General features: G+C 43.3%; 1 protein-coding gene and 1 long non-coding RNA gene across 5 annotated transcripts in view; one reads left to right on the top strand and one right to left on the bottom strand.

Moving 5' to 3' along the window:
- LOC310905606 (uncharacterized protein) overlaps positions 1-16,777 on the bottom strand; it is a 136,778-nt gene that overhangs the window by 27,009 nt on the left and 92,992 nt on the right. For 2 of the 4 annotated variants that reach the window (XR_014589150.1, XR_014589151.1), the window contains exons 1-2: positions 15,970-16,246; positions 7,001-7,127 (exon numbers count right to left, since the gene is read on the bottom strand). Coding sequence is in view for 1 of the 4 variants with exons in the window: in XM_083852121.1 (XP_083708247.1) it covers positions 7,001-7,127; positions 7,709-7,860 (279 nt within the window). In the remaining 3 variants the exon portion in view is untranslated. The other 2 variants (XR_014589152.1, XM_083852121.1) reach the window with 2 other exon arrangements.
- LOC310905618 lies at positions 8,115-10,840 on the top strand. Its single transcript, XR_014589177.1, has 2 exons — positions 8,115-8,890; positions 9,137-10,840. It is a non-coding gene; the product is annotated as an uncharacterized lncRNA (long non-coding RNA).

The raw sequence follows: 16,777 nt of genomic DNA, 5'->3' as shown, positions 1-16,777 counted from the left end.
CAAACATCCCTGTTTCCCAAAATCTGTCTGCTAGGGTCTTGGCGATAGGCAGAGTCTAAAGAGGGAAACCAACTCCTGATGTGAACAAAGCCTGCTTTGAGCACAATTAGGTTTTCACTGTAGGCACATTAAGCACCTACCAAAGCGAGGCCCTCATCCATGGCTGAGGCTTCCAGACCCCAATATAAAAGATAAGCAATCACAATAAAACAAGGTCTCAATTAATATAACTAAACTGCTGGCTTGGTCAGCATCCAAGGTTACAGGGAGATGCTGAGGCACATCAGCGAGTGCATGCAGATTATGGGAGAGATGTAACCTTGTGCTGCGGAGAGCACTTCAGCTGTGTTTCATACGTATTCTTCACAGTCCTTACAAGGGATAGTTCCAGCTCAGGAACAAAACCAGCCTTGCTCCAAGGGTATTGTATGTAAAGATTAACAGTGTCAAACGGTGACAGCACTATCGTAAATTCCAAGCACACAAAAACTAAGATGTTAAATCCTATCTCTATAACTTCTGTTTCTCTCAATGCGAAATTCAGAAGGTGTTGAATGGAAGTGATCACAGAAAGTAGTAGCTTGATTGATAAAGTCCCTATCTGGTCATTTACGATCTGGCTGAAGGAGAAGCAGCTTTTGCCAGACAGAAAAGCAATTAATCTGCAAACAAGCCGAGGAACAGCAGGGCTGTGCATTGGAGTCTCAGGCTGCTGGGAGCTCATGAGAGGAGATAAGACTGCAGCCTGCTATTTATTGTACATTTTAATTAAGTGCTTGTTAACGGCAGTTATCTTAACAGTCATAAAATTACTGTTGTAATGCATTTTGTTTGAGGAAAAAAAATGGAGGGAGCCGAAGGACTTTATGAAAGCAGTCACAGATTGCTTTCACTTTAAATCAAAGAATAAATTCTGAAGAGGAGGGATGTTGCAATGATCTAAGCCGAGCCACTAATGGTTATTTAATGTGGCCATCAGTGTTTGTAAGTCCCTAGCATACGGAACGTACACAATAGCCTCCAAACCCTCTTTAACACTTATTTGAGATGACAGGAAAAATGAAACCGTTTGTGCTTTCAATGGAAAAGCAATCATTGGTACATTATATTCTGCTTGCCCTATCATGCTAATGCATGGTAAAAATGTCACCAAATGTATTTAAGGACCTGATGGAGTGTTGCTGTTTGATTCCTGTTACCGGGCTGATTAATAAAAATCTTCAATTTGTATGTAAATGCAGTGGGGTTTCATATCATCCGCATACCTGCACCTGGAGAAAATAATAAACTGAAGTTTAATGCAGCAATTATAAGCATTTATGGAACTCTTTAAAGAGGCTGCCTGCCTCCCCTGACCATCAAGATGAGATATTCACAGAGGAATATTACTGATGCTCAGACAAGCAGGGCTGCAGATGGTCCCCAGTGCAAATGCTGCCAATGCAGATTAACTCACTGACTCATACTCACTTTGGTACAACAATGTAAGCTACTTATTGTTAGACAAAAGTGTCATATTTTTCCCTACATCAGAAATAAAATCAAATTGAACTGTTCTTTGGAGTGGAGGGAAGGGTGGTAATTAACATTTCAAATGAGGTGTGTTTGCATCATTTACACTTCTCCTGACATCATTTAATTCCCCTGTGCATATGTTCCCATGACAACATCATCACCACAGATAAAAATTGCATCGGTACAACAGAAACTCTTCAAGATATATGACAACAGCTGTTTGTTTGTTTTTTTAAAAAATCCCTCTAATGATCATCAGACTTTTAACCAGTGACCCCCTAATGGCTGATCCTTAATAAAACAAAGTACGCAGCTATTTGCATCTTCGCAGATGGATATTGGAAAGGGTTTGTGGTTTGGGTACTAATGGAATAATAAGTACCATGTATTGGATATGGTCATGTGGAGGAATACATTACAACATAGATAGATATCAGCTTTGATGTATGCCCATGCACAAGCTCTGCTCACAGAGCAATCCATGATTAAGTGCATGTGACATGGATGTTCTGAGTTTGTTGTAAGCATTTGCTAATCTGCATTTGCAAATTTCAGCGAATGTGCTCAAAATGAAAAACAAACATATTCAACTCTAATCCCCGGGAGACACTACACTGGATAAATTATTGTTCTATTGTTTCAACACTGTATTTTTATTGGAGAACAATTCCTAACTACTAGCAGAGTACCAACGGCTTTCCACAACTGTGATGCTCTTCAGATTACAGCCAGAGAATGAAATCAGGGAGCTACCAAAAGCGTGACAATAATTAGTCTCTTACTTAATAGTCTCAGACAAGGCTTTAACTTATCCCATCCACAACTGAGTGCTCTGTTGACACTGAAGAGCTGTTTTTATTCTGCTTCCCATGGAGCACGATCAAGCCAGCCTCCCCAAAGAAGTTTAGTGGAGGATGGCCCTTGTTTAAGCCAGCCTCCAGCTTGTCACCAAACAATAGTTCAGGCCCAGCTGTGGCAGCATTTGGCTCACACACCACATGCACTGCCTGAAAAGCTGTTCCCCTCTTCTGAGGTACAAGCAAAATGCACACCCTGCTCAGATAGCTCGGTCCTTTAACCAAAAAACACACCAAGCGCCAGGTTTGGGCATGCTCTCCAACTGCTCCAGAAGCAGCTCCCCAGCACTGCGCTGACAGACTGAACACATCCTTTCCAAGAAAGCCTCTACTCCAGATGTAGCTCTAAACCCAAAGTCGAAGCAATTCTGTAACTGTTGAGAGGAAAGCATCTGCATTAGAGGTCTCCAGACCCAAAGAGAAGTCAGAATCTATTCTGGGGGATTTGGCAATTACCAGCCAAACGTTGCTTTGTTTACCATCCTAAACAGCAAGCGGAGATGCAGACAATCAGCAGCACAGGAACACCATGCTGCAGAGAAGAGCTGCACTACCAAGATGCCTCGCAGAAGCACCAGTCACCGTACTCACTGTTAGGCGATGGGCCAAACGATGGCAGAAAACAACCTGAGCTATGTTGAGAGCAGCCCCACTTTTTTGACACGTTCACAGAGATTACCTGCTTTTAGCCTGAGTTCCACCTAAGCTGGTAAAATGTTGATCTGCTGTTACACTTGTGGCTGGGGAGCTTATGAGGGTTCAATTCCTGCCCCATTTTGATGTGTCTTGATAAATGCAAGTGCTGCTATTCCCACACGCTACCACCCACCCAGCCCAGATCTGCAGTGTCAGGGGGAAGAAGCTGAGGCATCGCGGTTGCCAAACAGACACTGACTATGACGATGCATTGCATCATCAGCATTTGTTCTGAACCCCATCCAGCTGAAGGGGAACTTGGGATTCAGAAGCCCAGGTGCAGCCACCCCAGCAGGGAGGCAGGAGAGCTGCTGGTACTGCAGAACCCACGAGCTGTGCAGGAGCACAACCACCAACAGTCCTCTTCGTGGGTTATCAACACAACTGGCAGCTCAATTCGGATGATAAAGCCTTTATTGCTGGTCATAACACAAGAAACTGAAAGCACGCCAGCCAGTTTTCAGATCCCAAGCTGGCTCTGCAGCAATTACTAAAAAAAATAAGCATGCGCCATCAAGGGAGTCACTGAAGGATAAATATGGATTCCCACAATAACAGTTAAATAGAAACACTTCTGACTGCATTTGAGGTAAGACATAAAACTGCTAAAGTCAAGAATTAATTTTCAATTGCAAACAGGATTATAGAATTTTTAAAATCTCAGAGGAATTCAAAAGTCAAAGGTATTGTAGATCATCCTGCCTTTCTCTCTCCCTCACTTCAGACCAGAATCATGGTTCTGATGTGGAAATTTCCTCATAAAGACAATAGATTTTTTTTTGTAGATCTGCCATCATATTAGTATAGTGAACCTACGTACATTGCTTGAATCTTGTACCTTGCCCTTCAGAAGTAAGGGGAAAATGGGAACTTAAAACATGAAGAGCCCTGCTTCTTAGAAGAGCAAATGCAAAATGACATTTGCAAATAATCATCTACCAGGATCACTATATTCTCTGGAAAATGCCTGTTTTAATGCATGTCTGTGAATGAGAGAAAAAGCTAAACAGTGTTTCCAGGAAGAAAACACTTTTTTTTTTTTTAAGTAATCTTGCATGGATATCATACTATTTTGAAGACAGATTCACATTTACCATCCTCCAATATTGTTGACCTTTACTTCGATTAGCAAAATGTTAAAACTTCATTTATTAATAACATTCATGGAGAATGCTTCGTTACCATTTACACATATATGAATTCTGCTCCAACATATACATATGAACAGAATTGACACTAAGGACTTGTAAACCCCAGTACAAACCAAGGTATATTCACAATGTTGTGTCAACAGTAAGGACTGAAAATACTGAAAATTTGTTCAGAGATTCTGAACAGTATTTTGTCATTGTGTTTCATCACAGCTTCAAAAACCCTGCAGTCAGTATCTATGCAGCTTGCTCAAGCTAAATTCATATCACAGTGACCTTACCACTTCACATTTTGATTTTTCATTCTTCCTTAGGAAGCTCCTAAGAAGCCTGACCAGCCACGCACAGATTTGTATGAGAAAACATGCTTTGGAAGTGCAATATGGGGTAGAAAGCACAACTGCTTTACAGTTATTGTGCCGTAGCTCTAGCTTCAGTATGGCCACACTAAATGGCCTGGGAGAATCCCTGACCTTGACCTGTTGTGTTTAATCACACCTTTCATATCAACTTTACAAGCGCGTGAAGAAGTTTGGTCAGTCACATTTATAGTAACCTGAAAACCTCAGAAGAAGGGGACTGGGTACTTGTGCTGCTCTCTCACTCCTTTGCAACTACCTGTGAAATGACTGACTAGCTTTAGACTGACCCACAGATCTCTAAAACCCTGTACCTATACCAATACATCTACACATACGTCACTTGTTTTCTAACTCTAAATTTAAGAATTTCATTGTTAAGTCTGAAGCATGTAGGTTCTGAGCCTGAGGTTTGTAGAGCACATTTAGAGCAGTACCTGAAATGCTTGATGACAATGTGAAAGGAGCTGGATGGCTACATGGTGCTGGCATCTCATGCCTGCCTTTGGCCACCTCCCCAGCTCATTACACAGAGAAGTTACAGAGAGTTTAGTGCCATTCAGTTGGTGGGAACCAGGAGAAAACCAACTAAAACATTTTGACGGGCATCTTCACATATAGCATGTACTATGAAATGAGCTATGGTGTCCTGAAGTTTGGTCTCCTATGGCAAAGCTGCTCGGTGAATAGATACTTGGTTCAGAAACAACAAGTCCTCAAATGTATTTAGGAATGCTTTGAATACTTATAAAACCAATAAGTAAGATAACACTGGAAACCTGCAGACCTGATGTACTTTCAAACAGTAAATCCTTTTTGAAGTCATCACTGGTATCTTCTACTTTCCTTTTCACAGCTCATTACAGCTCAGGCCAGCTTCACACATTTGCATGCTCATCTAATTATATTTGTTAGAGCATAGATGTTTGTAACCCAGTGTAGTACAAGCTGTAGTGTTGATATAGTAACAGCAGTGCAAACATGCCCTACTTCTGTACGACATAGGGCTGGCCTACACGGTAATGTGATTGTATAATAATCTGTAGCATTCAGGTATACTATTAACTCCACGCTAATTACTGCATGTTCAGATGAGGTGAGTGAGGTAGCTTACTCTTATGCAAAACAGTAAACCACTTCACACAGATGCACTTACATTGCTTGCTAAGGCTACGTCTAGAGGCCTGAGCAGTGAAACATGCTTGGGATATGGCTGGGCACCAAGGGCAGCCAGCACCAGACAGCCGGCCATAAGCAGGGGGCTTCAGAGCACGTGGCTGGTGGAGGTAAAAAGCCCACTGAGGATCCTCCTGCACGCTCCCAGAACTGCTGAATTTGGGTCTAAGTGTAGCCTGAGTGCATGAGGAGCAGGGTGAACACCAAAGGTGCTTGGCAGTTGCTCCTCCACGTGGGTAAACATTTCTTCACTCACATAAATGGGAAATATCAGCACATCTGTATCAACTTAATTATCAGCACAGTTAAAAGTAGCAAAACTTGTGTTTAGACAAGGCTTTAAAACTTTTTCCTTCTCTGGTTGGAAAGTTGGTTTTACTGTTCTTCTACTGTGTTTTCAATAGCTTCATATGTCATTCCTTGTTGAAGCCCAGGACTCTGTATGGTCTAGTGGAAGGGAATGGGTCTTATTACTCTGAATTTTACTTTAGTTTAAAAAGCCACTGTAAAGATAAATTGCCTGAAAAAAAACACCTCCAAATCATTAGAAATACTTCCTAACCTTGCCATAAAGATTTCTTTTACCACTGTGACCTTAATGAGAATGTTTCCCTTAAGAATTGTGGAGAGTTTTATGAGAAAGTAACAACAAAACAGTGAGAAACCTTAGCAACATTGAAAAAAATCAATAAGAGAAAAAAAAATAAAATCATCTCTCAGAAAAAAGGCCAATACCAACTTTTAAGATGACCAAACTCTAATATCCTCTCATTTGTAAGTTTAATTTGTTTTCTGTACTATTTTTATCTCACTGAACTGTTATTATGTGAAGTACAGAAAAAAACATCTTTTACTTAACAGAATTCTTGACCAGCTTTCTCCTAAATACGATATTCTTGGGAAAACAGAATATCACTTAATAGATGGAAAAAACAGTCCACAGCCACAATACACAAAATCTGATCTACAGCTCTAGCTAATCCACTGCTTGGCACATGCCTTATTTTCTGCATGTGTGACGTATTACCTAAAAGCCGCTGATTCCCATCAAACACCTCAACAGGCCCAGGAGTGAAGCATCAGTCTGAGCACCGTGCCAAACCTATGCCCAGCATACCACAATATAACCTCAGCCCACCTCCAAAACCATCACGGGTGAATTGAGCATCCCAAGGATTAGCAATAACCCCGATGATGGCGATAAGCAGTTGCGGCTGTATAAAGAACATTTTGGAGAAAATCTGACCTCGCTGATATCCACGCATCTCCAGTGCTCTGTTCCAGCAGGAGTTGTCCCAGGCCATGGAGACAGCCTTCCAACTGCAACACCAGCCTTGCCTGCATCTCCCCTGCTAAGAAGATGGCCACAGACCCTGCGAGAGAAAGATAAAAACCTCTATCTTGGTACATTTTTCTGCTGCACCTTCATAGTTTGCACACTCATATTTCAGCATTTATTATTATAAAATAATTACTCTGAATCATCAGCAAAAATCTCAACATTATAAATAAATTTTTGTAAAATTTTCTATTTAGTGAAAAAGCATTTTTATTCTCAAAAATCAAATTCTCCAGTACAAAAAATGTCAAGCCTTCAGTCGACTGACAGTTCTGAGGAGGAACAGGGAAAGACATCCACAGACCTTTCACTAGTTAGCTCCTTGACTTATTACACAATTGCAGTATTTTGAAAGCCATTCTGAAAAAAAGCCTCATTCAGTTACATGTTTTGAAATTTGATGACTGCGCAGCTATATAGCATTTCTTTTTTAAAAAAGCAAATGACAGTTCTGTCTTGAGAAGCAACTCCACTTATATATACATTTTAAAGAACAAGTTGTTCTTGAAGCAGCAGGGAAGTAAAGCTGTCCAAACAAAGAAAAAACATCAACAACTCTGGAGATTGAAAGTCCCCCACTTAGATTTTATTCTGAGCCTTGATTCACAGTAATACCTTCCAAGGGATGGAAAGAAGCCTCCTTCTCTATAGCCACGAGCTTCCTGCAGAGGAATCCGAAGAATCACACACTGCAGTGATTCTTCCAATGTTCTCAGCACCTTGACTGAGACCACCCTCGTGTCTACATCACAGATATAATACGGCATTAAACTGTGATCTCTTCCAAGCTGAGTTGCATTAGTGGAAGAAAGCAATCCTACAATGAGACCCAAACTTTATCAGACCTTAAACATGTCCAGGAAATCTCAGCAAGAACAGAACTTTGACTGCTTTACTGCTTTCTACAACTGCCATGTCAGGTCTGATACCATATTTTTTTAAAATATATATATTGGTAATGGAAACCAAAGAACTGAATAAACCAACAATCTTTCTGAACAGTCCTTTCAGGATACATACAAATAGTCAGATGTACACTACTTCACAGGTCTTTGAAGAAAAGTACTCCATGTGCAGAAAGGTACTTCTTGAAGTTCAATGCAATGACCAATATTTATTCAGAGATCCTAAACTACAGAACTAGAATCCAGAGCTATATAAAGAGAACATTTTGCCAACCACTGAAGTCAGGTATCTCAAGCATGGAAGACACCAACCATTTAATACGACACCACAATACCACGTACAAGTTGAGGATATGTAAAAATCAAACAGGAAAAAAGTGAAATAGCTCTAACTTAAACTAATTGCTCCAAGTCTGGCCAATGCAACTGAACTTTTACTCCTTCTGCTGCTGGATGTACCTACGTGTCTGTAACGTAACAGCCACAGCCTCAACGTTACACCTCATTGAGAGTTATCTTCCCCATCCGGTGTCCCTCCCCGTTCTCATCACTAGCTATTACATTGATTCAGAAAATGACTGCAAAGGAAAAATACCACTCACTAATTACCATGGAGTGGAGTTCATTCAGCACTTCAAGTTTCCTTGGAAGCTTCTTACCCAAACATTAACCCTCAACCAAACCAACCTCAGCTGTTTCAACATTCCTTTTTTTTTTTTTTTTTAGTATGTATATAAAAGAAAAGCCAGGCCAGTTGCAGTCAGACTTCTTGGCAATTTAACATTTTTAACCAAAGTAATTTATAAATTATGCAAGTGGAATATTTATTTATGTGAAGAATTTTGTGGTTTTTTTTTTTCTTTAAAGGTGGGGTTGGAACTGCTTTTATTTGGTAAGTGACTGAGAAATCTCTGAATGTTGTCTTGTATAAACTTCACAGCAGCAGTGACATTACAGAACAATTTTGCTTTTGTTGAGGGAATATGTACATTTTAATTAGATATTTTAATTACTACCCGGTTGCTTATATATAGCTATGTGAACTGAAAATGGTTTGGGCTTTAGTTTTTGATCTGTCCTAATATAAAAGGCGGTGTAATTTAAGCACAACAAAACTGGAGTGTTCTTCTCTCCACAGCACGAGGGGAAAGACACGCAGCAGGAGCTGAACGAGGACTTGAAAGGAGCCGTGCTGGCTGCCTATCAGGGTCCCCCCATTTGCACACCAAAGGTAGGAGACATCTGGGGCAGAGCCCGTGCGGTGCCTTCTCGCCGTCTTCGGCAGTGCCTGCACCAGGGGAATTCTGCCCCAGCAGAAACGGGGCTTCCAGCCCTTTCATGCTGCTTCAGCCTGTTTACCTACCATGGAGGGGTCAGAGCTCAGGAAGAAATCTTAACCCGACGTTTGAGGTGGAGAGCGCTGCGAAGCCAAGGATCTGGCCACATGTGGGATTTGGTCATCAGCACAGCTCCTGCAGCCAGCGCTAATGCAAGCCCCAAAAGTAGGACAAAAAACCTCAGCTGAGCTGCTCCTGCTTGCATCCTACCTTGAGACTGAAGTCGTGGTGAGGAAGTGCTCCAAGACATTTTAACAGGCATCACCGAAATGCTAAGTATTTTTTTGGGGTTTATATTTAGAAAGTTACTGAATGGCAAGATGTTATACTTCTGCCGTGCACGTTACATTTTCCACACAGGCATAAATAACGCAGTCAGATAAGCATGGTCACTCGTGAATGTAGACACAGTTACCACCTTACTCTTCATTTGTCTGGATATTTTTGGGGGCGGCATCCACCCCCCAGCTGAGCGCCAAGCTGCCCCGCAGCAGGGCTGCGCTTGGCCATCCTCCAGCTCTGGACGCACCAGAGAGCAGAGGCAAGTCGACAAAGGAGGAGAACACAAAGATGAGGGCAATGAGAGGAAGGAAACTATCAGATGTCACAGTCCCAACAAGCCCTTACTTTCAGTAGGATCAGCTAAAGGGTTTGTAATACTCTTCTAACACCATGCCTAACTAATGATAGTAGCAAGGCTGTTACAACCCAGTAAAGGTAGTGAAAGAATGGCTAAAGAATTGACTCCTTACAAGCACAACACGGTGTATTTCACTCTAAAGCTCAAAGCAGATACTGAACAGCACTTCTGCAAACTGCTGCTTTGCGTAGACCAAAAACATGAATTGTGCCCAGATATGTAAGACTTAGGGGGGAAAAGAACTATTTTAAACCACACCATATTAACAGGAGATCTGGCCAAGTACTACAGCATTTGAATTTCTTTTAAAAAGCGAATATTTTGATAAAATGTATCTGCTGTAAAACCAGTTTAAAAATTCCCAGTACATTTTTTAATGGAGTCCCAGGTTAGGTGTATCAGGTAACGTGCCTCACTGAAACAAAGCGTTTCTGTTTTCAGCCAACTAATAATCAGGTTGCATGTGGTGGCCCTTAATGGCAAGGAACAATTGCTATTAAAGGAACATAGCAATTAAATTGCTGGGGCTATATTGCCACATCCTCCAAGTTAGCTTTAGGAGTGGGCTTTTTATGATGCAACCTCCACCAAGATTTCTTCACGGAGATTCTCTTGCAATGTGTCAAAGGCAAAGGTTTGCTCTCCACCTCTGTTCAGAAGCTGCTCGTAAACCCAGAGGAACTTTCAGACTCCAGGAGGCCAAAGCTCTCCATGCAGAGGCCCTTGATTGCCACCACCAGCCAGAGTTATCCTTGCCATGATCGTCCCTGCCTTCACTCACTGAGATATGAGGTCCCTACAAAAATTAACATGATTTGTAGTGTCGCCTCTCTATTGGAAACTTCTCCAGTAGGAAGGGGTGTATTATTCACATTGCAGCTCTGAGCTACACTCACAAATACATTAGAGGCTCCTGCAGCCAGTAATCTGGGGGTATCGCAGCTGAAGAACTCCAGCTGTGGTCCTGAAGGCAGAGGTTGAGATCTTCTCATTGATGCCCAGATCTCAGAAGCACGATCTGGCCCCTGGACATGATAGGCTTCCCATACAGAGCAGCGTTACCATAATCCCTCTCTTGTCATGAAATATTCAATTTTCTTTTTCATTCTTAGAAAATAAAATGCTAAATTACCCAGTTTAGTAGGTCAATGTCAAAACTTACGATGAAAAAGAATCTTCCTAAGAGAGTTTCTTAAAACCTGCATAATCAGGTTGGTAATGCTGCCCACAGGGAAAACCCATTAGCAGAAATCTCCAGCACATTTCAGAAAGCTGAACCTAAGTGGATTGTGGGTGTGCCTACCCATTTGTTAAACTGCGAGCAGTCCACCTCATCCAAAAGCGTTGCCACATCGCAGTGTGATGGTTTCCCCCGCACGCTCCTGCGCTTGGGGCAGAGACAGGCTCACACAGCCACTGGGCAGACTTCATGGTGACGACAAAGCAGATGACACCTTCCTCGCACAACTAGAAGAAATTTTGCAGCCGGTCTAAAGGGTTAAGCTCTACCCCTGAACTTCAACACTCAGAAATTCTATGCACTCTCTTTTTAGAGTACTCTTCCTTCCTTCCTACCCGCTAACACAATAGGGAAAGCTTTGTTATCATTAATCATCTTCGGAGCCCTGGGGACTCGGAGCATGGACGCTGCCGCAGCCTCACCAAGCAAACCCATGCAGACACACACCGAAGTTTCTGAGAGAGTTCACTCCTGCAGATTTTCATTAGTGACTGGATTTATGAACTGGGGACATGGTTAATGGTTCATATAAACTCAGAGGAACTAAATCTTTGATAATTATCAACACAATCAATATTTTCAAATAAAGGATTTGAGCCTTTTTTTTGCCCCATGCCATGAAGGTCTGCAATCTGCATGGGGGGAAAAATGGATTTTTTAGGCTAAAATCAGATAATCCCTAGCAGTGCACAGAAACACCATATTAGAAAAGGTGAGATGAGCAAGCTGAACAAAGATGGAAGTGCATCAAAAGTGGTATATTTTTGAGAGAATGATTGTGCCCTAACAGAGAACTATTTAGGCAAACTAAACACTTTAAGCAGCAGGTACTGCAGGAGTTTAGCAACAATTATTCGACTAAGTCACCTTGCCAGCCTCCTAACAAATGGCCCCCCAAAAGCAGCCTGTCTTGTAATTTCTGGAGACTTAGAAGGAAGAGGATATCCTGTAGAAATTATAGAAAAGCAACAAGGCTGAGAAAACATTTGTAAATAAGTCATCAACATTCCATTTACATCTCTGACTCCTTGATCTAAATGTCTTGGGTTTTTTCCATGCATTCTGATACATAAACTCATTTTAAAAAATATACTCGGCACAGAAAAACAAAGACAACAAACAATCCTGGTTTCTCAAACAGGATTTTTATCTGCAGGTGCAAGTTCTGCACCTATTAATAACTATTTCCTCAATTTAATGCCTGTTCTTCGTAAAGAATACAGCACTAACATTAATTTATCCAATTGCCTACCTGAAGCTGCAAGATGTGAGGCTGGGTTGATGAGAAGTAAGTTTTTAGACATGTACAAATTCCCCAAAACAATCCAGTAACATTACTGGATAACTGTAACTAAAAATAAACCAACAGCTTCTGATTAAGAGTCCAGTCTCAGCATCCCCAGTGCCATACACACCATACACTGGTTCTGTGCCTGAAACTATGTGAACACCAAAGAGTGTGCAAGTGCACGTCAAGTTAAATGTCCCCACTGATCTGCAAAATGTTTATTTTAGGTGTAATTGTAGTAACTACACGTGCAGTTTAGGTCCACAGCATTGATTTTATGTGCCTACCCCCATGCTACTACAATATTGATAATTTGAATCCAATTTATTCTCATTGTTTATACAGCTAACAAGATGTGTGTGTACACAGTGTGCTGAGAGCTAAGACCATGTCTTGCTCCAAAGGAATTGCAGTCTAAAAAAAGCTGAGCACTGGAGAGCAAGCTGGTCCTCACTGAGAAACAGACAGGAGGAAAAACTAAGACAAGCGACAAGAGATGACAGGAACAGTGAGGCAGAGGGACTGGGCAGAGTGCAACAGAGATAACTGGGCTCATGCCATGAAAGAGTTCATGGTATAGGTGAAGACCTGGGACTTAGACACTTCTAGAGGTAAACTGAAATGCCCTGCAAAGCAGAGCCTCAAACACAGGGACCATGGGCACTTTTCCCATCAGATTTACATTTATAAGAAGGGATTTTCAGTGTTTTCATACTTTAAGAAGGGCAACACAAAGGTAAATAGAGTAAGGAGGAAGAGGTGGTGACCAAATAGTGACAATAGTGGCCAAAACCATGGACATATCTAGGAAAGACAGGATTTGGCAAGCTTGGGTAAGAGACCCAAATAGGATGCAGATGGAAACACTAAATAAATAACCAATTACCCCCCTTCTACCCCAGGCAATGTCTGCTCCTTCACCTTGAGAGTGCCCGCCGAGGGAAACAGGCCGCGGGACCACACCTGTGGCTGTGCCTGTCGGAGGTCAGGCCATCTCCAGCCCCTACACTGGAGGCAGGTGGTCTCATCAAGCACAGCACCCTCACCTGGGCACAGGGTATCTGCCTGCCCCCACCCTGCGGAGACTGTTCTCCCAGGTGCTTTATCCCATTATTTCAGACTTCTTTTTTTTCCTCATTTTGATCAATATTCACCACAGCACATTATCCCTTCCTTTAAACTGATGCTGCTTTCTTTAAGAGCATAAGCTTTACACTAACTGTATTTTAATTACTGTTTACGCATCCCTCAAGCGTGCATAATCATGAATTGTTCAACAAAGGCCAGGACATTTTATAAATAAAATCTCACTTGCTATTGAGAATGATAATACTAGCTGGCATCATCTGGATACACTTTCAAACTGAAGATTTTACTTTTACAAGACAAGACTGAAACCACAGATAGAATAAGCTGGTGTGAAACCTGCAGAAAGCTTTTTTTCACCTTCCTGTTCTTCGAATACCAGCGTAAGTCAGTGAGTGGGAGGAAAGTTAAAGCTTACACACAGCCCAGCATGCCAACCCATGCCCTACTGAGATGCTTGACTTTCTACCGCTTCTGAGCAGCTGGAAAAGTGTCAAACTGTCATCGCTGATTAAAATGGGATTTTATAGAAAGCATCACATGTGCTGTCAGAATTCTAGACTTCCTTCCACACAATGGAAGCACAATTTTGACTCGCTTTTCCTCTTGCCGCCATGGGACTTACCATTAACGTCCCCGAGAGAACAAGCGAGAAATACCACTTCACCCATACGCTCCCTGAGGTGGCAAACCTCGTGGGACCCACATGCCCCTTTCCCATGTGTATGAACCCCCCAACACCTCCACATGAGCACACCTGCATAGCTGGGTTCTCCACTGATGTTTCAGCCAGGAGGCCACAGAGATAATCAGCTCATCTTGGAGGAAATAGAGGTGGGTGCTAAGGGGGCCACTTAAATACCCTCAGGCAGGACTGGGATTGGCCTGAGGGTGGGACAAGGTGGAGGCAGAGAACTGGTTGAGAGTGGCTATGTCTGTGTGGGGGTTGACCCCAGCAGCTCCCCTGCGATCACTGGGGCTGGCACCAGGTGCTCCCCCTGTAGTGCAGCCCCCCCAAGCCCCGTGTTGGGTCAGGCCATGCGGTGTGGGGCCTGGCCCTGGGACACGCTGCCCCCAGGCCTGGTGGCACCAGGCCCCTCAGGAACGGGGTCCTCCTGCAGCGTCCCCGGGGCCAGGCCCACACTGGGCCCTTGATGCGTCCCCAGCCTGCCCATGCCCACACAGTTTACCAATAAACACCAATAAACTCACCTGGGAGCTCAGGCTGAAAGTTGGGGCTCCGCCATTCTGTCTCTGTGGGCAGCCACTAGGCCGCGGCACAAAAGGAGGGCCTGCCTTCACAGCAGCCGGGTTTGGCTTGGTTTAATGCAGCCATAACTGCATCTTGTGAGAGGTGTTACACCGCAGCTGCTCCAAGGCAGCCCAGTCCCACACAGGCAGTCTTGTCTCTGGACACGGCATGGACATCAGTGGGAGATACCCAAATTCAGGTGGGATGAGATTTTCAGATCACTGCTTGGGCCTTACCAAGCTGCCTCACCCGCACTGAGCACCCAGCGCGGAGCCTGGGCCTTCTAAATCCTGTCCCCCTTGTGCTTCCCGGAGCACCCAGTGAGCCCACCCGTGGGGACGCCACAGCCAGCTCCTTGTCCCCCACAAAAGGGGCCTGGGGTGTGGGGTGCCTGCCCCAAAACAAGTTCCCCGCTGCCACCCACCCACGTGGTCCTACAGGGGAAATCTCTTTGGACACACCTGGCTCATGAGCTCAGTGTGTTGTGGTCACACAACAGGCACACACCTGGATGGAAGTTTCTGGGGGGAGGTGGTGGAGATAATTGGCTCATCTTGGAGGAATTGTGGCCAGCTGGTAATGGGGCAACCGACAGAGCAAAAACAAAAATACAAACTCTGTCACAGCAATTTTTATTCCTTTTTCATTTTCGCCAGTCCCTGCATCACTCTGAGCAATAGCAAACGGACTGTGTGAGGAAAACAAAGTGACTGTGTTGCAAAGCCTTCTAAACAGAGCAGAATGGCATAAAGGCAGCCCTCCAGAGCATGCCTTCAGCCCCCTGTGCCTACACGCCAGTCCTGGTGGTTGAACTTCAGCCTACCGCAGGCCTCTGGACAAAACAGAATGTTAAAAAGCTAACTTCTTGCCTGGACGGCTTCAATTGTTTTAACCTCTCCCAGGATGGATGGAAATCGGGCAAAGGTGCAAAAAGAAACAGTTGTAGGATGCCCATTTCTCCACATGAATAATCCAAATAACTTCATCAGAGCAAGAACCCTTTAAATGGCACCAATATTAGAGCATGTTGTGAACAAAGAGTTTCCCAATATAATAGCTGGAAAGATGGCATTCAACCCCTTAGAACAAGCACGTCAGTTGCAATGTAAAATGAATACTTGCACAAACCTGCTGTTTTGTTCCAGCACCGAGCCCGGGTAAGCTGACAGGAGATGGGCGAATGCTGCAGTCCCACCCCATCCCGAAGAGTCTGAGCCTCCAGCTCCACGGGTGCCTCCCGCTGGGGACCCTGCACTGGATTTTGGAGTGGTTTCACCGTTGGCCAGCCCTGCAGAGGCCCGTCCTGCTCCATGGGTGTGATGCCTGCACCAGTTCCTGCTGCAGCCCCATAAACGTGGCGTGTCTCAGAGGTTTTTACCCAATACAGCAGATTGGCCATATGCATGAATCAAAATATGTCGGCAAATAAAGCTTCTTTCCCATATTCTCCTTACTGTACACCTTTAACACATCTGCTGATACTGAAGTATTAACCAACCACTCTTTTATAACAGTCAAAAGCAAATATTGACTGAGCATGGAGGTACGGTAAATAAATTACATTTACCCTGACAAAACGTTCATTGCCTTCTCTAATTACACACAGCGAAAAACACTTAGTCTGGCCATTGGAGAGCTGGATAAATAGGCTTAACAGTTACTGAGACAGCACTATGAAAAATAAAAATGCATTTTTAAAGATTAAAGAGGAAATACTGTTATTCCATCCATACATGCCTGCGATTGTACTCGATACACAGAGCTGTCATTTGGAATGGTAAATAATTTATTGCTATTAGGCAGGTTTACAAGCGCTAATTTCCTGGTGCTATTCAATCATGTTAAAAATATCTTTTAAATCTTTTTGAGAAGAAGTGCGAGTGTTTAAGGAAGGATGCAGGGTGCGCCGATGGCACAGGAATGAGCGTATTCGTGC

Source organism: Anser anser, assembly GCF_964211835.1.
Source record: "Anser anser genome assembly, chromosome: 11".
Classification (NCBI taxonomy): Eukaryota; Metazoa; Chordata; class Aves; order Anseriformes; family Anatidae; genus Anser; species Anser anser.
The sequence above is the reverse complement of the archived record's forward strand: the minus strand, read 5'-3'. Positions and strand labels throughout refer to the sequence as shown.